The sequence below is a fragment of the Channa argus genome, chromosome 20 (assembly GCF_033026475.1).
Source record: "Channa argus isolate prfri chromosome 20, Channa argus male v1.0, whole genome shotgun sequence".
Taxonomy (NCBI): domain Eukaryota; kingdom Metazoa; phylum Chordata; class Actinopteri; order Anabantiformes; family Channidae; genus Channa; species Channa argus.
Window position 1 is genome coordinate 2,834,752 of NC_090216.1, and position 22,001 is coordinate 2,856,752.

The window sequence follows — 22,001 nt, forward strand, 5'->3', positions numbered from 1 at the left end:
AGCCTGACCAGTTGTCAAGGAAACAGTGTTTGTTTACAGGTGATGGTACTACGTGGGGGGGGGGGTACTACGTGGTAAGTCAAGCGTGGCTGTGTAGGTTCACGGTTTGTCACCGTGTTCTGTGGACGTTCAGTGTTTGTCCTAACGACGACCTCTGGAGTGGGTCGTGTTGGGACCACGGGACCCGAGTGAGCCTCTAGAATCTTGTTCGGGTTGTGTTTGAAAATGAATTCATATTAAACCGTCGGCGTCCATCTTTGTTTCAATAAATGTATATTTTACGCTGGTTATTCCAAGTATATCTTTTCAAATGTATTTTCATAACCGCACAGACCTCTGTTGTCCTCAGCACAACATATCTTTAACGGACCCAACTGTATTTATACAAGTCAGTGAAAATAAACGTGGGGACAACTTTGCAGACTTTTACTTTGAAGACAGAGATTTCCGGTTGTGCGGTTGCATTTTGACCAACTTCGTTTGGCTTCTGGCCACTGAACAAATTGTGGGTTTGGTACAATAAACGGTAAAAACAGCCCCGCACCAGTTTTTCATATTTCACTGTTCTATCTGCATTTGTCAGTAATAAAAGATTTTAAGCACAAAATCATTATGCGGCTTCTCCCCATTTTTGTAACAGCTATTTTATGGTCACTATACTAATGTTGACGGAGAGCCATACACATAACCACAGCCCTGCAAATCATCAATTATTCTTCAACTGATGAACATCAGATAAAAAAAATATATATATATAAAACACAAACACTACATAACCTCAGCTATTGTAATGTCTGTGTAGTTTAATAGCAATAATTCTAATGCAACAACACATTAACAGTCAAATTAAGTTTCATTTGTTTTTTAATGAATAGAAACGTATTTTTATTGTAAGGTACAATAAGTTACCTATAGAGAGTTTCATGACTGATCACGTTCAAGCAGAATAAACAGATCCACAGCACTTGAAATGTACATTTGAAGCGCTGATATTAAACTGCATTCATGCTTTAACTCTACATTTCATACAGTAGATATTATATAATATACACACTGAAGTATCCAGTCTTTGAATTAACAGCTGATGTCTGCATGGTACTTTTCTGGGCTGTTACAGGTGGACAGAACTGGCTGAGTAGACGTCGTTATTGTTACACTGCTGCTTTCTGACTCCGCTCTATAGCCATCCTCTCCAGGCGTTCAGTGTAGAATCCATTGAAATCCAGCCTGTGGAAATATATAATCTAGGTTAGCAGATTATCGGTGATACTTCTAAGGCCTTCGGAACCGTTGAGGCTACTTGTAATTGTAGTAACAAAGTGATGTATTTGTACAGGTTATCACATGCTAAGAAAGTGTCTTTTGTCCTGCAGCTTTACCTGTAGATGATGCTGATCATGCTGTGCTCACAGTCATTGGTGCTGTAGATGCTCAGCTTGTCCAGCAGGTCCAGCAGCAACATGCTAAAGTTGCTGTCAAACTTGCTGATGGTGGCTTCAAAGCTCGCGTCTGACTGAAGGGCGTCTACGTGCTCCGCTAAAAACTGAAAGATGTGAAACACAAATGTAGTTTGTAAGTTAAACAGACAAGCTGAGGTATCTTTCAATGTCAGTTGAAACACTGTCGTCAGGTCTTGGTGGAGTTTTGTACTTTTTTTATAGCTTGTTCACATTTCTGAAAAGGAGAAGACATTTCCTGCAGAATACAGCACCGTACCTGTTCAAATATCAGGTTATGAGATGGGTGTTTGGAAATACCTTTGTAGCTAGCCTCTTCTTCTCTGCTTCCTCAGCCTGTTCGCTTTGAGTGGGCGGCCCATCCATAGTGCCCTGTTCCAGAGAAAGACGCTCCAACCTCATGCTCTGAGTGAACCGCTGCACCAGTCAAGGGGAAGAAAGAAAAAAAAAATCACTTTAGCACAACCGTGTGGAATTTGCAGGCTAGTTTAAAAATCCCTTAGCAGTGAATTGTTTGTTATCAAGATAAAAGAGGTCTAAAATGGCTTTTTGGGTCAGGAAAACAATTCATCATCACGTCAACAAACCTGCATGCAGTTAGTGAACATGACGCAGACAGACATGAGTTTGGAGAAGATCCTTAAAAGCTCAGGGTTGGTCAGCATGCAGTCCTTCAGGCAATTGTCCAGAAAGCTTGTGTGATGGCAAAGCACATCATCAATGTTGGACGCCTGAGGTGGAAGAAGAAAGACAGACAATGCAGAAAACATTAGATTTATACACAGCCTGACCCAAAGAAAAGGCACCACCTGGATTTAACAAAGCAAATAGGTTAGAGTCGTCCATGGGATATTTACTGTTGGGACTAATATGTTGTTCTGATGCAATGAGCGACCGACCACCAGAACATACTGAATAAACCCTTTTTTCCCCTGTTGTCATGGCCAAATTTCAAGATGTCAATGTCAGAATTGGGGTTCAAATTGTGAAAGAGTTCATTGAGGATGAGGCATCATATCACCACATGGACTGGACACTGTAATGTACTGGAGGAGACTTCACAGAGTGATCCAATGCTCCCATCATCAAAATGTATTTCAGATGAAAATAAACGTTGTGATATTGCATAAGCTCACTGAAACGACGCCACGTTGAATGCATGTCACAATCAAATGTATCAACATAATTTTGGCCCCCTTTTGTTTGTCTGGGCAGTGTGTCAAATATATGTGTGTGAACGGTTAAACTGCTTTTGCTGTTCTCAGGAGTTTTCATGAGTTTCCGAGCAAGCTAATGACTTTCTGAGCAAACTAATGACTTTCTGAGCAAACCCATGAGAACAGCAAAAACTGTTTCCGTACCGAGGCATTAGTTGGCTGACTGTTCATTAACAGTAAGTGATCATAAGATCTTACACAAATCAGGTCTAAGACTGTGCTGATGTGCAAAAGGTTTCGCGGCAGTCGCCGGAAATGGTCGCCGTCAACACGCATCCTCCTCTATTCACGAACGAGCTCAGTTGGAGATAATCGGGACTCTGCACTAGGGAGCTGCCAGGTAAAATGTAAGTAATGTCGGGGGCAACAGACTTGGGCGTTTGTGTTCACACATTCTCCACCTCCAGAGAAAGTGTGAAAGGGACTTAAAACACATATATGCCAGTTCAAGTGGCCCAGCAACCTGCATAGGTTTCTATCAGCCGGCAAAATACTCTCACCTGTTCCTGAGGTCTCTATGTGCTGGTACTTGCTCTGAATTTAATGCTGTGCTGAAAACCCACCACAGGAGCAAGCAGGTCTCTCAGATAATTAAATACAACTTTTCTAATCCACTGTTGAGGTGGCAAAGAAGAACCGAAATAACCAGATGACCATTAGTAGCATGACTCATCCGCTCTTGAATCCGTTTTGTAATGCACACAGAACAGGCCCCAGGAGAAATGAAATGATTCACTCACTGTTTTCAGATTGTTCTCCATGATGTGCCAGGTGGGCTCCATCACCTCAAACATCATGTAGTACTGGATGTTCTGCACAAAGTTGAGCATGCGCTGTCGGAGGGCGAACGCTGTGGCAAACCTAGATAGTGGCAGTGTGAACAGAGTGCGTGAGGACATTCTTTTGGTTTAGACTTTTGATATCAATTCCCATAAATTCCACATGAGCTCACCATTTGGCAGAATGTAAAGAGTACTGCTTAAAATCTTTGTTGCTGATCCAAATGTTGCACAGCAGCCGCTCCACGTGTTTACAATAAAAGATGTGTCTGAACAACATCTGGTACCTCGTCAGGGCTTTCCTGAAAATAAATACAATGATTACACACAGCTACAGTGGTAACCTGGGTATAGTCTGCAAATGTCGGATTTTGTGTCTAAAATACAGAAGTCAATAAACCAACAGTGAAGGTTTTCCACTAACAAGTATCATCTGTTGTGACTACAACCCTATTTTATACCATTAAAGCTTTTAGTTTCAAGTAGTTGCCATCGTTTTTAAAATACTGAAATTATATTTCTGCCATTTGTAAGATTTATGAAGTTGTGTGCTATGTTATTCCTAAACATCCCAGGTTAGATCAAATGTTCCTGCAGTTCCTGAACCTGTTGATGATGAGTGAGAGCGGCCATTTGACGATGTAATCGAAGGAGAAGGCCTCCAGGCCGCTGAGGGCTACGTCTGTTGGGTCTGCGTTGATGATGGCCTTTTCCTGTTTTGTTTCAATGGCCAACACCCGCAGCAGCTGAGTGATGACGTCATGAGGCATCAAGTCGATCTGTAGAAAGAAGAGAGGAAGTTAACTGAAAAATAACATGACTCATAATTAATGACATCAGTGTGCAAGTAAACGAAGACTACAGGACGTGACAGGTCAGTAATCCTACACTGAAATGTTTCGTGTTCCGTGTCCACCACCAATGAATTTTTAGGTTTGCAAAGACCACGGACATTTAATATTGAGAATCGGAGTCCTGTTTCAGACAATTTGTCAAATGCAATTCCAATTTTTCTTTCTTCTTTGTTTTTGGTCTCCACAAACTCCCGATGCAAATATCAGGCTCTTTGCTGCCAAATGCCGCTAAACATCTCATCTCAACCTTTCTGCTGCCTGGTGCTGGGTAGTGCAAGACGAGTTTTTAGATCTTTACCACTGAAAACAGGGGGTTGATGAGGGCAATTAAGCTCCCAAAAAGTAACATTCCAGGCAAGAATGTCAAAACAATGAGCATGAAAACCCTAAAACAGTTTGTGGAGTTGAGAGGAATGACAGAGTTGGTGATAGTTCTTTGTCAGGAAGTCATCCACCATTAATATGTAAAATGTATCTACTGTATTAACAGGTTAAACATCTTGCTGCACCACAGTGCACAGTACTGCAGCCACATTTCCACCCACCTTCAGGTCGTCTTTGAAAGGGTCTGTGTTGGTAGTGCTCATCCTCAGAGCCAGCTCCAGGAGGGCTTCTAGTCTAGGAGGAACGATGTCATCCACCGGCTTCTTCAGTTCTTCCTCCGTCAGGTCCATGAAGTGCACGAAGAAATCGCCTTTGTCCATCAAAAAGTAATGTTTGATGGATCTAATAAAAACACCACAGGCCCACAGAGTTTTATACTAATGGTAGTCAGTCAGTTACTACAGGTGAAAAGTACAAACCGCTCACAAAAAGAAAAACCTGCAAATGAGTCGCTCAAATCTAGACACTAAAATTATCTCTTAGATAAGCATATTAATCATGTAGCTGTAACTGTGCTGTGTGAATGTAGACTAAATTTGAATTAACAAAGAGAAAAGCAACAGCTTCCCCTCTTTCTTCTCTAAAATCATTCATGTCACTTCAATTTAATAGACGAAGATATGGGCAATACCATTAAGCATTTACCTGAGGCGTGAAACCAGCTCCTTCTCCTCCATGAGGAAGTCCAGCAGCACCTTGCTTGCATAGTTGTAGGCTTTTTCTATCTGCTCTACGTAGGCCCTCTCCTTTAGGGTGTATAGCACCTCCTTAGCATCAGGACACGTAACATCACGGCCGCACTCACGTACAACATTGAGGTATTTCCCTAAAAAAACAACAACAACAAAGTACTTAATATATACACTATATATATATATATACACAGTAATTAACAATAACACAGTTTTCATTTTTACTTTTATAAAAATGATTTTACCCGTGCTTAATATTTTGTGTGCCATTTTCTGCAGAAATGAGGGAATCCGATGCTGCACGATAGTGTATCTCTGATCCCAGTACTTGTCATTATAGTCCTCCTGAATCTTCTCTTTCTGCAGCTCGTGTTCTTCAACCATGAACTCACTGTGTGGACGCAATCAGATGTAAACACCAAGTAGCTACGGTTGTGTAGGTGTTTGGCTGCATTACCACAGAGAGATTTTGTGCACCTGTATGGATCCTTGATGATGCCCCTGTAGATCCACTTCTCCAGTATTTCAAAGTAAGGGATGCTAGCTGCTTTAGTAAGGTAGAGGCACAGCTCCTGAGCCTGGCTGTCGCCAGTGTAGTTGAAGGTTCGGTCGTGGAGAAGGCTCAGTGTTGACCCCCCCATACATTCTCCTTTGTCTACTGAAGATGCTGCAGGGGAAAAACAGTGGCAGCAGTTATTTCACTACGCTTCAAACATCTACAGATGTTTCTTTGCCTATTACATTTTAAAATAGCAAGCATTTCTAAATGGGTAATGAAACAAAGAGTCAATAGGACACGAACATGATAGAACATGTTTGCTGTTTCTGAGACTGCAAACAATCGGACATTCAAATCTTTTGTTGTTAGGTTTACTACTTTGCAGATTCAACTATTGCCCCAGGACTGGTACCACATCCTGTAATCTCTCTAAACATGGTTCCTGTCGCCCCCCAGTGGTTTAAAAAAAAAAAAAAAAAAAAACAGAAGTTCACCTGGAGTAGCTGTATCTCATTATGGAAGCTCCAGCTAACAGGGATGAAAGAAGTAGCTCGGTCTTTAAATAAACTAAAAGCAACAATGCTAAATTCTATAAATAGTTAAAAGTAAAGCGCCTTCATTTAAACGCCACTTAAGTAAAAGTACAAACAATGAATGTATGAAGTATTTTTTTGTTCAAACTATTTTACAGAGATGTTGATTCAACTTCACACGCAGTTCAGGACTGTCACCGTCACAGTCTATTTAGAAAATCAAAAGAGCCAAAGCTCATATTTAGACTCTTACCAATCGAGGCCAGTATCTCCATGGTCCTCATGGTGGGCTGGATGTAGAACCAGAGCTTCTGCAGGGACAATAAGCCCTGTCGCTGGAGGTGCTCCAGCTGGGTGATCAGGATCAAATATTCCTTCATCAGAGTCCTCATCGCTGCTGTCAGGGCGTGATTCACCTGGCCATACTCAAAGGAAGACTTCTCCTCGATGAAACTGGAAGACATAAAATATCCCTGAATATAGCTGCACTACTTAACCTTTATTTCGTGGGAATTAGACATATATGTCAGTCATTTTAACAGACTCACCGTGTAATAGTGGAGTAATACGATGCAACAGGTAAAATTCTGTTAACCAGCTCTTTGATAGACATGTCCAGAGTTGAATCAACAATGAAGGAGCGGTTCTGTCTCCCCAGTACAGGCTGAGCTGTGATGTCTCGTCCATCGACTCCAATCAGGACAAACAGCAGGTCCTCCACCAAAGAATGTTCCTGAGCAGGCAGGGGCAACGTTCCTAGTTGAAAATCACATCATTATTACATTACATTATAACAACAACCTAAATCTGGGGTCTAGCGGCAGAAATTTCTTACCAATGGCCACAGGTGGATCTCCTGGCAGGGTGGGGCTGATGATGAAGTCTCCGAGGAGAGCAGGACGGTCATACACCCAGTTAGGGAACACGGGGTTGGGCTGAGTGGGGTTCTTCTTGTTGTGTTTTTCCCTGAGCATCTTTCGTGTGACTTCAGTCGGCTGTAGGCAAAATTAGAGCCACAAATCAATGGATCAGATGCTTTATCCTACAATAACTGATTTGAATTGTTAGCTCCTGTGACCCAACCTGTTTTAATTTATGGGCCTACTAAACCTCACATCTACTGCAGCTCAATAAGAAATGCTTACCAGGGCTGCATTGGAGCTGGCTGTCGCGTTCCCGAGTTTTTTCCGCAGCTCATCCAGTTCCTGCATGGACATCTTGGTGCTGGTCTGAGGCAGAGTGTAACTGGTGGTTGTGGTTGACATTGTGTTTGCCGATGACTCGGACCTCTCTTTGGCATTCTGCTGCAAGAACTGGAGCGTCTACAAAATATAACAACGCGATTGCAGATAATGTGATAAGAATATGTAACTACTAAAATTCAACAGAACATGGCATGAGAGAAATGTATGGACCTAATATAAGTTGATACATGGCTCATAAATGAGATTCAATCATCTATATCATAGCTGTCTGATGTTTTTATATTTTAATTGCATTTTTCTGCTAAAAGAAATACTTTGTCAGCATATTTCAAAATTCATGAAAGCAATTAATGAAAGAAATGAGATGACGAGAACAATATGTAATTAGTAGCTAGCAAACTACACGCTACCTCTTTGTCCTCACAGAGTTTGGAGAGCAGATACACCAGAGGGTCAAGGTTGCGAACATTTTTGGACTTGAGCTCTTCGTACTTCCTCAAGAAGTCTTCTGGGGTTTCAGAGAACTCTGCTAATTTGACCTGAAAGTTATAAATCAGCCAAAATCAAGAAGATACGAATGTTCCGTAAGCTAATTTCAGTAAGTGGTTTGGGAAATAATTTTTCTATACTACTAGCAAACCTGATCTAAATTCTGTAAATATTTTTTGATATCTATACAATCAGCTTTTTCTGACAATGTCAACAAAATGTTAATTGGAATTTGGTGTATATAAATATACACATTCATACATATACTGTATATCTCAAATTTCTTTTCGCAGGCTCCAATCCAATGTAAAAAAAAATTAAGTGTAATACAATTTTATGATGAAAAACAAAATATTTTCATACAATCTTAATTTTGGGTCATATCTGAACAGAGCCCTGACTTCTACTCCAGATGCTGCAGGCAAAAGTGCTAGATTTCAGAATACTATCCTGTCAGTGTTTCAGAATAATATGGTCAATTTAGTAATGTTTAAGGAATTGTTTTGTTCCACAAAGTGTACATGTCCTACCTTTGCACTGTGAGCAGAGACTGTGGTAGTTACATAGGGAGTCCTGTGTTTCTGTAGTAAATCTATGTAGCCCTCGGCCCCATCACCTCCTCGCACGTGAAGAAGGCTAAGCAACTCGTTCACATCGTGGTGGATCCTGAACTCACTCATGGCTCAGGCTGCTGAGATGACAACATATTTTATTTCTGCAGGGTTCTTCAAGTTTACTACCAGCCTCTCAAATGAGGTGGAAACTATCTAGATTACATTTCCTAAAACACTGTACTGTACAATTTTATACACCTTAATTTTACTCCTGTACAAGTTGATTATTTTGATTCTGCAGCTTCACTATGTACAACACTCAATACTGTTGCCCCTCTGAAAAAGAAGGCAGTAAACCAGAGGAGGTGATCTCCATGGTATAGTTTACAAGCTCGCAACCTAAAACAGGCAACACAGAAGTTAGAAAGGAAGTGGGTTCCAGAAATTTAGTAGAATCCTGTTTAGCTGGAAAAACAGTTTTAAAAATGCACAAAATTAGTGAGAGAGATCATATTACACCTCCACTAGCTTCGCTCCATTGGCTTCCAATATAATCTAAAATAGAATTGAAAACCCTGCTTCTTACATATAAAGCTCTGAATGGTCAGGCTCCATCATATATAGAAGACCTCATAGCACCATATCATCCCAGTAGAGCACCTCGATTTCATAATGCAGGCCTACTTTTGGTTCCCACAATTTCCAGAGGTGGAATTGGAGGTAAAGCTCTTAGCTATCAAGCTCCCAGTTCAGATTCGGGAAGCAGGCTTAGACTGCTGGGGGACCCACCGCCCGATACACTGAGCTCCTTTCCTCCTCTTGTCCCACCCTTCTCTCCTCTCCACCAGCAATTGTCACCACTGAATGACATTAACTTTGTGTCTTATTTCTTGTCTTTCTACTTCTCTGTCCCCGGCTTTGGAGCTGTGTGTTTTCCAGTGCACAGCTACTGGTCCTAGCAGTCTGGCCAGTGTTTTGTTTTTGCTCTTTTCTTTTCTCTCTCCACTTTCTCCATCCGGTCAAGGCAGATGGCCTGAGCTTAGTTCTGCTGGAGGTTTCTTCCATTTAGGGGAGTTTTTACTCTCCACCTCTGCCTAGGACTTGCTCAAGGGTGATTTGTTTGGTTTTCTCTATACATGTTTATAGTCTTGACTAAATTGCCATGAGAGGGCTTTGTTGTGAATTGGTGCTATATAAATAAAGCTGAATTAAATTGAATTGAATATTATGGACTAGCCATTTGTCAGTACACAGACTTTTAAATGTGATTATTATTAACATAAAAATAAAAGATCTGTCCAGTTGGTTTAGATATTGCGTGGTGTAACACAGCTGGTAAAAGTAGATCTTTGACAGCTTTTTGTATGCTGGTCGATTAACCATTATTAATAATGCCTCATATAGGACAGGCTGATTAACCTAAATTTGGTATTATGAATCTACATCTGCAAGTAGTGCTGTAAAGGTTACGTAAAATTGTGCTTTAGTACAACACTTAATTACATGTATTTACTTAGCGCCTCCACAATTAGATGCAACCACATTGTTTGACCAACTTTATTTCTATCCATGGAAGGAGAACAAATACAAGACTCTTTTTTTAATTCTAAAGTCCTTGGAGTAAGCTGAACGACTGTCAAGAGGAGAAAAGCTTGGTCCCCACTGCACCTGATAATAACATTGATGCTACCGCCTCATATTTGCAAAATTTCTAATTTGTAGCTCACAATTTATAGTTAAAAAAAGGCAATAACTCTTTCGGCAATTTTAAAAGCTGCATACGTGCAGTTTTATAGTGATGCTAATAGTTATCTTTATTTCACACTAGCTAGCTAACAAGCTAGTCCAATTAAAATAAAGGAGCCTGCAGGATGGGAACGCTAACTTGTAGCTAGCTTACCCCGAATAAAACGCATCGAATTAGCATCAATTAGCCAGGTTAAACCAGCAATCGGTTGCCTTAATACGACTATAACCCAACTCTTAGCACTGTACCTGTCAACAGTGTCCAAAACAACAACGAACACCGGAGCAGGTAGCAAACGCGCCCACAACTGGTCAAATTCTTCTTCGTCTGTTGCTGTGACCGGGCCAGAACCAGCACAACACTGCCCCCAACGGTTAAATCTGACATGACAAAAAAACACAAACTGTATGTAGGTCTCGGTGTTGTTTAATTATTTTTATCTGTCTTTATCGTCTTTCTGTACTCTTATATTTGATCTTTCTTAGGCTCCCTGATATTCTGCATTTGTTCTAGGTTCCAAGTTTTAAAGAAAAATAATTACAACAAGCTAATATATTCTGCTAGGTATTTTGTAAATGTTTATCCTTTACCTTCTAAATCCCTGATGAAAAAGCATTAAGATTATTCACGTGATAGTAAAAATTGGTAGGGACAAAAATGTACAATTATATTGGCTAAAAAATACGTGACGTAGGCCTACAAAAAAGTAGATTATACTCTTTATTTAAAATCTCCATTTCACTTAAATGTAGTTAGTAATTTAATTAAAATCAAAAAAGGAACTAATAAGGAAATAAATGTCAAATAAATGCACTGGAGTAAAAGTGCAACATTTGCTTCTGAAATGTAGTAAAGTTGAAGTATGAAGCAGAAGAAAACGTTACCTATTATACTGAAGGAAACTAGAAAAACCTAAAATTGTAAATTGTAAAAAGTACAGCACTGAAGTATTCCACTTAATTACTTGATCTAATATTAATGAATATTGCATAAAATCAATTATTGTGGTTATTATTATTATTATTATTACGTTTTTAGGTGAAAATTTATTAAAAGTTCATATTCGAGAAGCTAGAAGTTACAATATTAATAAAATTGATTTGCTTTTACTTTGAAAAACGATGACATAGCGGAAGTAAACATTAATCACGTTACAACCCGGAAGAGTTGCCTTTCACTGATTAACGTTTGAATAGAGGAGAATGACCAATTTATCTCGTGAAGAAACGATTAACCACGATGTTCCTAAGATCGTCCAGCCTTTAATCGTCACATTTGTGTCTTAATCTTCGGCCCTGGAGGTAGAGGCGGTCGAATGTGAGCAGCAACGCCCTGATGCCAGCCTCGCCAGAAAATTAGCCTCGCTGTGTTTACAAATCGGCTGAGACAAATTGTTTCCCTGCCGCGAGGCGTTAGCTAACCGTGCCGTTGTGTGTTTTTGTAGACGAAGAAAAAAACATGGCTGAACTGCACGTTGTGGAACCGAGCGTTACTGCCACCATGGAGCAACCCGAGCACCGTGATGTCCGCGGCTCTGTGCGCCTGGCTTCGCCCACTCTCGTGGTTCCGTCGCGAAGCAGCCAGCTCAGTCCCGGCGGGGTGTCGAGCTCCGGCGGCAATAGTGGAGGGCGGTCGGTGTTCGGGTTCCCGTTGAAAAGCAACCCCAGCTCCCCGTCCGAACCGGTAGAGAAGCCGGGCTCACGCTGGGTCCGGCTCAACGTCGGCGGTACCTACTTCATCACGACCAAACAGACACTGTGCAGGGATCCCAAATCTTTCCTGTTCCGACTGTGCCAGGAAGATCCCGACCTGGACTCTGACAAAGTGAGCACACATTGTTGCAGTATTGATATTATTTGTTGTCTTCTTCATTGTGTACATTAGTAAAACAGACTAAAAGTAATAATACCAAGCACATCTGTACAGCTTAATGGTGAGTTTCACAGTTACTTCAAGCTTTAGTTAAATTCAAGGTAAGTGATGAGAAATGCTCAATATTTCAACTTCCTGTCTGTTTAAGGATTATGAGAAAATATGCCCCTGGGCACAGAGGAATAAAGGCCCTAACTCCTCTAACATACCCCAAGACTGTCATTTTGTCTGCTCTGGATCCTTGGCCTAACTATTGATTTACATTTGTTTTCAGTCATTTTGTGTAACTGAGCTTCTGAGGACTCACTTCAGAAGCTGTTTCCCAGGTGCCTCCTGGTCTCTTTAGTCACTGGTCCACAGCCTCTGAATGAAGGACCCCCAGACTGGCAGTGATGTTTCGTTTCGGTTGGCCGATTGTCGCCAGTGAATTGTCATTGAACTGAAACACACAGTGACGCTTGAAAGTTTAAACCTTTACAAGTTTTTCTGGATAAATATGACTTAAAACACAATACAAGTTTCACATCCTAAAACTAGAGAAATGCAACCTATCAAAAAAAATGAGACAAAAATCACAATTGTTCAGTCATTTATTAAGGGAAAATTGTCAAATTTCACATGATAGCATGGGGTAAAAGTATGTGAACTTTGTGCATTATGAATTCATCCACAATCACACCAAGTAGCAATGTAGAGTCACCAGTTAACATGCACGTCTTTGGACTGTGGGAAGAAACCAGAGTACCCGGAGAAAACCCACACAAGCACGACAGAACATGCAAACTCCACACAGAAAGGTCACAACCAGCATGTAGATTAATACAGGCAAACTTTTAGCTGTGAGGCGGCAGCACTACCAGCTCCACCACCACATGAGAATCTGGGAGATCAGGCCTTGTTTAATGAAGAGAAATCTGGGTCTTCGTGTCTGATCTTGACTACACAGATTTGTAAAAGTGTGTCATGGCTTAAAGAAGAAGATTTCTGAAGAGCTTAGAAGACGAGGTGTCAATGCTAAAACCAGGCTGGAAAAGGATTACAGAAGAATTCGGACTCCATCGTGATGCACCAAGCCAACGGCCCTAAACCTACAAGTGATTCTACCAAAAAATTGATAAAGTAGATGAAATACATTGATTGGAATTACAGAGTCAACATCCTTCCATTAATCCTAAAGAAACACTATGGAAGGACTTGAAGTGGGCAGTTCATGCAAGGAAGCCAAGCAACATCCCTGAGTTAATTTTTCTTTTATTTAAGTATTTTTTTAGAAGGAAAAAAATGGGCGGGATCTGATCGGTTATTGTATTCATCTTGCTATAGTTTCTGTAGTTTGCTATTGTTTATGTTTTGCAGTTCCATAATCTTTTGTTCTGGATGTGATTCCACTGCGGTTTCCTCATTTCAATCCTCCTCCCACATGCTCACTTTTGTGATGTTCCTACAGGACGAAACAGGAGCCTACCTGATTGACAGGGACCCCACATACTTCGGCCCCATCCTTAATTACCTTCGCCACGGAAAACTGATCATGGATAAGAACCTTGCAGAGGAAGGTAAAACATCTTGACCCCTGCTGCTGGGTTTTGCTCTATCCTCTGCAAACAGGATGATGATCCATTTGTGTTGTGGTGCAGGTGTTCTCGAGGAAGCTGAGTTCTACAATATTGCATCACTGGTGAGGCTGGTGAAAGAGAGGATACGGGACAATGAGAACCGGACATCTCAGGTAAAGGAAAGTGAGATCAGGACAGAGACAGCAGGCCATACAACTGAGAGTAGAACTGGCAGATACGTTTGCAAACCACACTGTCCTTGTCCAAATAGTAAAGCGTATGTTTGTGTGCAGATTATTGATGTTGATTTAGTAACATTCTGTGTTTTTCTGGTCCCTCAGGGCCCTGTGAAGCATGTGTACCGAGTACTGCAGTGCCAAGAGGAGGAACTTACCCAGATGGTCTCGACTATGTCGGACGGTTGGAAGTTTGAGCAGGTGCAGAAAATTCAGCCTTTTTTTTTTTTTTTCCCTTCTCTTTTCAAGTTGCTTTGAAGCTGCTGGTAATATCGTCAGCTTGGAGATCAGCCTCAAACATTCATCCACAGTATATTTTAGGATATTTATTTGCTAAATAGAAAAATAGGTTGGGAAATGGTTTAATTAAAAATCTGTCCAAGCTCAGTTTCCTTGTCTTTGAAAGTATCACATAATATTGTTTTTATTAAACAGTGCAAAGAAGCTTCATACAAAAAACACTTGCAAAAATTGACTACAGGCAATTTAGGAGAATTTGTTGGATTTACCAATAATAACTTATGTTGTAATCATTGTTTTAATGTAGATACATAATGGTGTTTATTGATGCTTTAGTATCTGATTTAAATACTTATTTTAGACTATACATAAAATACAAATAATAAATACAAAAAATAATACAAACTTCTTGATTTAATTATGACATCATTTAACATTTGAAACTTTGGCTTCTTTTATTACATTAAAAACAAGATTCTATAGAAAATGTTTATAGTCTCAAAAACTATTATGGAATCTTCCCTAAGACTGAGCTAGCACCCATTTATAACTTGTTGAAGAAATTTAAATTTCCTATTCCCTAAAATAGCTGAAGGAACTATCTCTAACACTTGTCACCTGTGCTTTTTTGCTGTCTTCCTGTCTACGTTCTCAGCTTATAAGCATCGGCTCCTCGTATAACTATGGAAATGAGGACCAGGCGGAGTTTCTATGCGTAGTGTCCAGGGAACTCAACAACTCCACCAATGGTATCGTCATTGAGCCCACCGAGAAGGCCAAGGTAAGTCATTTGTTCTTTGTGGTTATTACTGTGAAAAAAATCCAATGAAAAGACAAAAACTGCCAAGGAATTGATTTGACTAAATGTCTTTGTATTGTGTTTTATTTTAAAGACAGGGCTGTGCATTATTCTGTCGTTCACTCCATATTGAGATAATTTCCTTCCCATGAAAATCCGTGATGGGGCAGATACAAACGGATCTGAGTTCAACATCTGTGAATTTTCTCCACCACCCAAAGCGCAAAGCGCACTAATATGAGGAGATTAGACCAACAACAGTAGCACACTCCTTTAATTCAGAGGCCTTTGCCCGTGGTTTTCCTATAAAATGTAGCATTAAAAGAAGGAAACGCTGGAGCGAACTGACAGGTTGTGGCCTAATATGTCGATTCAAATCACTGATGATGATGATTCAGGCAAATGATAAAAAAAAAACAAGGGTCCCACATGCATCACGATCAATTATTTCATTGATTTTCTTATTTCTGGGTGTTTACACGGCTCTCAAGACTAGATCCAGACTGATTTGTTGCCAAAAAGACAATCTTGAGTGGTTCCATTTTTATATTGCCATTTTAATTGTTGCTAGTAAAATTGTAAGATATAATGATACACTTTAAAGCCAACATTACTTTTTCACTGATTCTATATTGTCTGTGTCCCTACAGATCCTTCAAGAGCGAGGCTCGAGGATGTGAAGAGACCGAGATCCTGAGCTAAACAAAACAACAACAATGAACATTTTCTCCATGAGTTTACCCCCCACACTTCACCTTTCTCCACCACCTGCATCATCATCGATCTCCTTCCCTCTTCCTCTGGTGTGCCTTTCCACGGTGGGGGCCCCCTGATGCCCCCCTCTCCTCCAGTGCTGCGTCACCCTGACCTTGTCTTCTCATTCTTCTCTTCCATCACAGGCTGTGAAACACTTCAGGTGGAGTTTAAACGCGATTAGTGAGCGGGTTTCCTCATAGCAGCTTTGATGTTCAGTGCAGGCTACAGTGCTGATCACAGCCTCTTATTGTTGTCAGTGGATCCACGACCAGCTCTGAACTACTACACATCTTCACCATCAGTTTTATCACCATCACTGTTAACGGGACAGGATGCTTCCTCGCTCTTACACACTTGGTTCTGTCGACTAAGCAGAAATCTCCTCAGGACTTTCGGCAGACCACAGCTGACTGACTGAGCCTCTCTCTTTGTCTGAATCTGTTAATGGAGTGAGCATCAGCAAGCGCCCTCTCCCTCTCTGTGCTCTCAGACTCCTCGGTTGACATCTGAAGCGCATCATGGCACAACAAACCAAGCTAGCACGTCTGGAAGCGTAGGAGGAGACATGGCACTTCAGGCAGCAGGATGCAGAGTCTGATTGCTCTGTTTAAACCAGCCTGGTGCAGCATTGCCTCTGCTCTCATGAGTCTTTAGAACCAACTTAATGAGTGACGGTCCTGCACAAGTTCATGCTCCTCCTGTTTCCCGTTTTCTGGCTCAAATTTGACCCAATTTGGGATATTTCTGCGCAAAAGAAAACAAAAGACTCAAAAAGACTGCACCTGTGTACAATTTGTCAAGGCATGTGAGTAATCTATATAAAATCTATATAGGCTACATGATGAAATATTATAAAAAAACTGAATGCAAATGGTGTAATTATTGATTTCTGTATCATAGTTGTTATATATTGACATATTCTTGGTTGGTGAGTCTATTTAAATGATGGAGAATATATCCTGAAGGTTTCCCACCCGCTGACCTGGGTGTGTATATGCAGTGCCTCTCTGCTTCCTGTCGACGACTGAAATATCACAAGTTTTGAGCTGCACGTTTTCTCTAGTGTTGAACTTGTCCCTACGTTTCCTCCTAAATATCCTACTTTGATCTCTTGCATATCTTAAAATTGTAAGTTGGGACAGGGGATAACTACTGTCATTGCCATTTGTCCAGACAAACGTGGCGTGGCTGGGGATTAGACTGTGGCCAGTTCGTATGCTGCCTCAAAACCCTGAAACCCCCTTCCCTCCCTGGCCTTGTGCTAATCTCATGCCAATATTGACCCACTTTGCAGCTGCCTCTGTTGCCACTCTGCGACATAACACCCAAATAACTGTGTTGTCTTACATTCTGCAGCACTTGTAGCAACTGTGGCAAAAGTTGAATTGTACTCCTCACGCTTAAAGCCCTGATATACCTGAGCCTACGTTATCAGAGAAATTTACATACTGTAAGTGAACCTGCCACACAGGAAGTGTCTTCAGCTTTCTGAGCATCAGAGGGAAGCTTTTAATTTAACTGTCATATTATTTTGTTTTTTGTTTTTTTATGTGCCAGCAGGTGGATGCTGTGTTGGCTGAAGTATGTTTCTCTTGAAACATACTTGACATTAAGTTGCTGATTATATAGCTGCTTTTATGATTTGTAACTATATTGAAACAATATATATATATATTTTTTGTCTAGTTCCAAACCTTTAAATCTGCGGGATAAATAAATACAAATATATGCTTTATAGCACAGTAAAACTAATTGGATTCTATTTCAAATATGAATTTATTAAAACTCTAGGGGTATGTGACTAGAAGTGCTTCATTAGGGGAAATGATTAGCAATTTACAATGTTCTTTGGATTTTCACTTTTCTGCCATTTATAAATGTAACATCTTTGGGTTTTAGACTGTTGTCATCTGACAACATCTTCACGGACACTGCATCGGTCACTTTTGCTATTTTCTGACATTGTATAGCAAATGGCTCAAATCAACAGAATACATGGTAAGGAAAATAATAAAATGTCAGAAAACTGAAAAGATTAATCTGAGCCCAAGGTGACTTCTAGTTTGTCTTACAAACAGTCTACAACACAAAGACATTTCATTTACAATCACATAAAACAGACTAAGGCAGCGAAATTTGCTTCATATTTGACTTAAAATGGCTGCTTAATTATAACAAATGTCGTTAGTTGGCTAATTGTTTCAGCACTTCAGTATAATGAAATAGAATATGAACAATGTGAATATATTGGTGTTACTAGTGTAAATGCAGCCTTATTATAGGACCAACTTAAAGGGCGACTTCACCCATTTTTATGACCTTGCTGTGGTTCTGTTTTGGAGAGTACATGTGTCTGATTGGCATTAAACTGTCCTCTGCCATCCGTACATTAAAATATCTCCAACATCATCTGGAGTTCAGATGATGTCATCTGGAGGAGTTTTTTAGCTAGTTATTTTAAAATGTGGAAGGCAGATGGAACTTTGATATTAGTCATAGGCATGTACTTTCTAAAATAGAATTACAATAAGCAAGTAAAACAATTGGTAAAGTTGAATGAAAAGTCTGAGCCATACGTGCACATATCCGATGAGGAACTGAAATGTGTCAGTCTTGCCCATCGTGCAGACTGAGCTCACATTTCAATGGCTGTTCCCAGAAGCTTAGGGGCATCCAGTTGTCATGCGCTATCACTGACACCTGTCACTTTGATACACTATCCTTTGTATAAACAACATATTTGATGCAGTTATGTTATATCAAGCATGAACAAAAAGAATGCGTTGTTATTTGGGGGGGGGGGGATTGTACCTTTGCTGTTGACACGCTCCCTGACTGTGCTCAGTCAAAGCTCAAACTTTGATGTGACTTCTTCTTTGTCGTTCTGGTTTTTTCTCTCGTGTGTGTGTGTGTGTGTGTGTGTGTGTGTTTTGCAGTGCATTGGAGTTGTGAGCAGACCTCGTGCTGCTCAAAATGCCCAAACGTCTCACCGACAAACACTTTTTTTCCTTTTTCTCCTTTGTTGTTCTCTGGGCCTTTGCAAAACCCCTTGGGTGTTGTTTCTCCTCGTCTGTGTCCAGTGTTGTGCCTTTTGACCTGTGTTGTGCACAGTTGTTCTCCCCTGTTGTCATGAGGTGCCTCATACCTTTAAAAAAACAAAAAGAAAAAAGCGAGGGTGGCCCCCTACCTAAGGTATAATGTGCAGTGTGCAGTCTTTAGCGTGTTTCAGTGACAGGCAAACAAAACACACCTGTTATCCCCTGCACTTTTTAAGTTTTTTTTTTTATTATTACGAGCGAAAAATGACAGCCAGCTGCTTCCCTTGTGCTACTGCCTGGAGGTAAATCCACCCTCACACTCCTGGAGATTCGGTCGGCTTTCGTTAGAAGGCTGCAGGTTTCCCTCCTCGGGTTTTAGCTTAGTAACACTTCAGCAGTGCACTTGTTATTGGAAAATCAATTGGACTTTAAACTCATTGTCCTTTGGCTTCTTTTTCTTTTTTAGTCATCTCCTGTTATCCCCAGTTTTAAATGTAAAGCACCTACTGTTACTATGTGAACCCAGTTTAATCTTTGGTTAAGTAACTCAGTGGTTCCCAGCCTTAACATTTGATCAGGAGTCAGGACCCTTAAAAAAAAAAAAAAAAAAAAATCACAAGATTTGCAGTTTGGGCTTTTCTGTTAGCATGCTAAGGAGCTAAACTTAAGCTGGCTAATGCGAGAGATGGCTTTTAGTTCAGTGCTTTGCCGTGCTTGTCGCCGCCAGCATCGCCGTTGAATTGATTCTTGCAAATTACTGGAGCAATTTTAGTTTTTCCTGACTGAAAAAGGAAAGGACCTCAATCTTTGCTCAAACTGGTAACAGCTGGTTAGACGAGTGGTTTTTTAAAGGTTGGGAACTGACCTGACCGAACTTTCCACGTGATTATAACATCCAAATCAAGCAGCCGTTTTAAAAACAAAAGAACTTTGAATTGTTGCTTTTCACCTCTGCAGACAATGTGTAACGATAACAAATCTGCAGAAATAAATAAATAAATATATATATATCTCTGTTGAGAGCATGAGAGCATGCATTGTTCTAGAGATTACGATGTTGTGTATTGGATTTTGTCTGACCTCTGTGTTAGTGCAAAGTGTATGTGATGCATGGTGGGGGGGTGAGCAGAGGGAGGGCAGGGCTCTGGTTTGTAGGCGTAGATTTATTGCGTGAACAGTTGCACTCCAGCTAGACATACAGTGTTTTCTCCTCTCACATGTTCTGTTTGTTGTGTTGTTCCTGTACATTTGTCATGTCAGTTACGAGAATCAACTAACAATTCAGACTGCAGACCCCCCCCCCCCCCCCCCCCCCCTCCCTCAAACTTGGGTAAAATAGCATATACTCAATCAATGGGTCAACACACAAAAGGAAAGATTTCTTTAACGTATGGGCCATTCGTTTTACCAGTTAACCTGTAAACCCCTGCATGCATTTGTGAACATGCACACTTGTACACTCTTTTAAACGTATTTAGAAATGTCACCTATTAACAGTTGCTTTGTGTTCATTTATCAACAGTATTGATGTCAAATGTGAATATTGTCAATGGAGATTGTGGAGAGACATTTGGAAGCTGACAAAACATTTTGTCTTATCGCTTATTTCACTTTTATTTATTTTGGTTTTGGAATTTTGTCTACTGAGGTCATTTCTTTACATGTAACGATTTTAACAGAACCCAGTCTGGTTTTTAAATCATAAAATGTGTCTGTGTTTTAAAAGGTGTGTCACTGGCTTTTTGTTGCTTTAGTTGTACTGTGGATTTTAAAAAAACACAAGATGGAAAAAAGTGACGGTTCTTACTCGAACATAATGGAAAATTTCATGGTTTCATTTGCATGTAGTGAAACCATGAACATGTTACAGTCGCAGTATTCGTATTGTGCTAATGTTAAGTGTATTATCCTTTAAACAATTAGTTCACCTCTAACACACAAAAAGTGCATTTCAGGGATATCATTTTGGTTTTATTATCACAATTTTGAAGTCTCTTGAAACTCTACAAGTTGTTCGATAGAATTAGTTATAGAAACACCAGTTAAGAAAAAACACCAGTTAACACAAACATTTGTTTTTCTGAAATTCGCTGATGCAGTTTACATAAGGAAACACACTAAGAAATAAATTTGTAAATATAGACAGTAAGTTAGTGTTTTGTGTCTACGCCCTTCCAGATATTTATGTTTTACCAGTAAATGTAGTAGACTAAAACACATTTCCAAATACAAAAGAAGTGTAGCAGTAAACGTTTTTGCTGACCTCCTGTGGTTTTACCACGTTGCTGCAGTGGTGTACAGCTGTGCACCATCACACTGAGGTAAGTAAAAGTATCCGACCCACAGTGTAAAAACACCTGAATGTTAAAAGTACTATAAGTACATTTCTAGTAAAATTGTATTGATAGTAAAAATCATGTTTATATATACATTATATTATTATAAATGTATTTACATGGAAAGAACGTAATTAGTTTAATGTTCTGCATAATGATGTTTGTAAGTTTTACTCTGGACACAGACATGAGACTGCAGAATTGTGATTTGCACATTACAGACAGCATTACATTACAGCATATTTACAGAATGCTATTAACACCTTTACTTAATGTGAATACCAGAGGTGGTACTCAAGTAAAAGTATCATTACATAGTGTAGTAACACTCTGTCAGAGGTAAAAGTCCTGCATTGTCAACTTAAGTATAAGCATTAATACACACTTAGCAATGCTTCACTGTTTGCTGTATGATATTATTGGATTATATTTACTGATGCATGTGTGAACATTACTAATGTTGCAGCTGCTGAAGTTGGATCTGACTTTCAGTACTTTATGGACTGATGGGGTAGAGCTGTGTAATGAGTAAAACCATCATTTATTAGTTAATTATATTTTGTGTTGAGTAACTAGATATAGTCAAATATAGTGAAAGTGCAGTAACTTGTTTGTTGATTGTAAAGTAATTACTTTATGCCACTGATGAAAACTTTCTCCACCTTTCCATACATGCAGTTATGTCACCAGCTCTCAGTCTTACACACTTTGTCCTCCATTTTGGCTCACTGTGCACTGTCTTGGACGCCTGTGTGTCA

General features: G+C 40.1%; 3 protein-coding genes across 4 annotated transcripts in view; 2 read left to right on the forward strand and 1 right to left on the reverse strand.

Annotated features, from left to right (window-relative positions):
• LOC137105360 (inhibitor of nuclear factor kappa-B kinase subunit alpha-like) overlaps window positions 1-4,168 on the forward strand; it is a 35,373-nt gene extending 31,205 nt beyond the window's left edge. The window contains exon 22 of the mRNA XM_067487465.1: window positions 4,029-4,168. Within this exon, the coding sequence (XP_067343566.1) occupies window positions 4,029-4,076 (48 nt within the window). The 3' untranslated portion in view covers window positions 4,077-4,168. The remainder of the gene's footprint in view (window positions 1-4,028) is intronic.
• On the reverse strand, window positions 807-10,812 carry LOC137105358 (gamma-tubulin complex component 2-like). Its single transcript, XM_067487459.1, has 18 exons — window positions 10,659-10,812; window positions 8,640-8,800; window positions 8,031-8,159; window positions 7,561-7,737; window positions 7,251-7,410; window positions 6,964-7,171; window positions 6,669-6,868; window positions 5,861-6,050; window positions 5,629-5,774; window positions 5,337-5,517; window positions 4,853-5,033; window positions 4,060-4,232; window positions 3,627-3,755; window positions 3,415-3,535; window positions 2,045-2,188; window positions 1,758-1,874; window positions 1,380-1,543; window positions 807-1,227 (listed from the first exon to the last, which is right to left on the reverse strand). The coding sequence occupies exons 2-18, from the start codon at window positions 8,787-8,789 to the stop codon at window positions 1,152-1,154; spliced, it is 2,646 nt and encodes an 881-aa protein (XP_067343560.1). The 5' UTR covers window positions 8,790-8,800; window positions 10,659-10,812; the 3' UTR covers window positions 807-1,151.
• Window positions 10,813-11,548: 736 nt separating this feature from the next.
• kctd2 (potassium channel tetramerization domain containing 2) lies at window positions 11,549-20,632 on the forward strand. Of its 2 annotated transcripts, XM_067487467.1 has the most exons (7): window positions 11,549-11,727; window positions 11,855-12,234; window positions 13,730-13,838; window positions 13,920-14,011; window positions 14,180-14,275; window positions 14,970-15,095; window positions 15,764-20,632. In XM_067487467.1, the coding sequence occupies exons 2-7, from the start codon at window positions 11,869-11,871 to the stop codon at window positions 15,791-15,793; spliced, it is 819 nt and encodes a 272-aa protein (XP_067343568.1). In that variant the 5' UTR covers window positions 11,549-11,727; window positions 11,855-11,868; the 3' UTR covers window positions 15,794-20,632. The 2 variants fall into 2 exon arrangements, with proteins under 2 accessions (XP_067343568.1, XP_067343567.1); XM_067487466.1 differs by having other exon boundaries at window positions 11,549-12,234.
• Window positions 20,633-22,001: the final 1,369 nt, after the last annotated feature.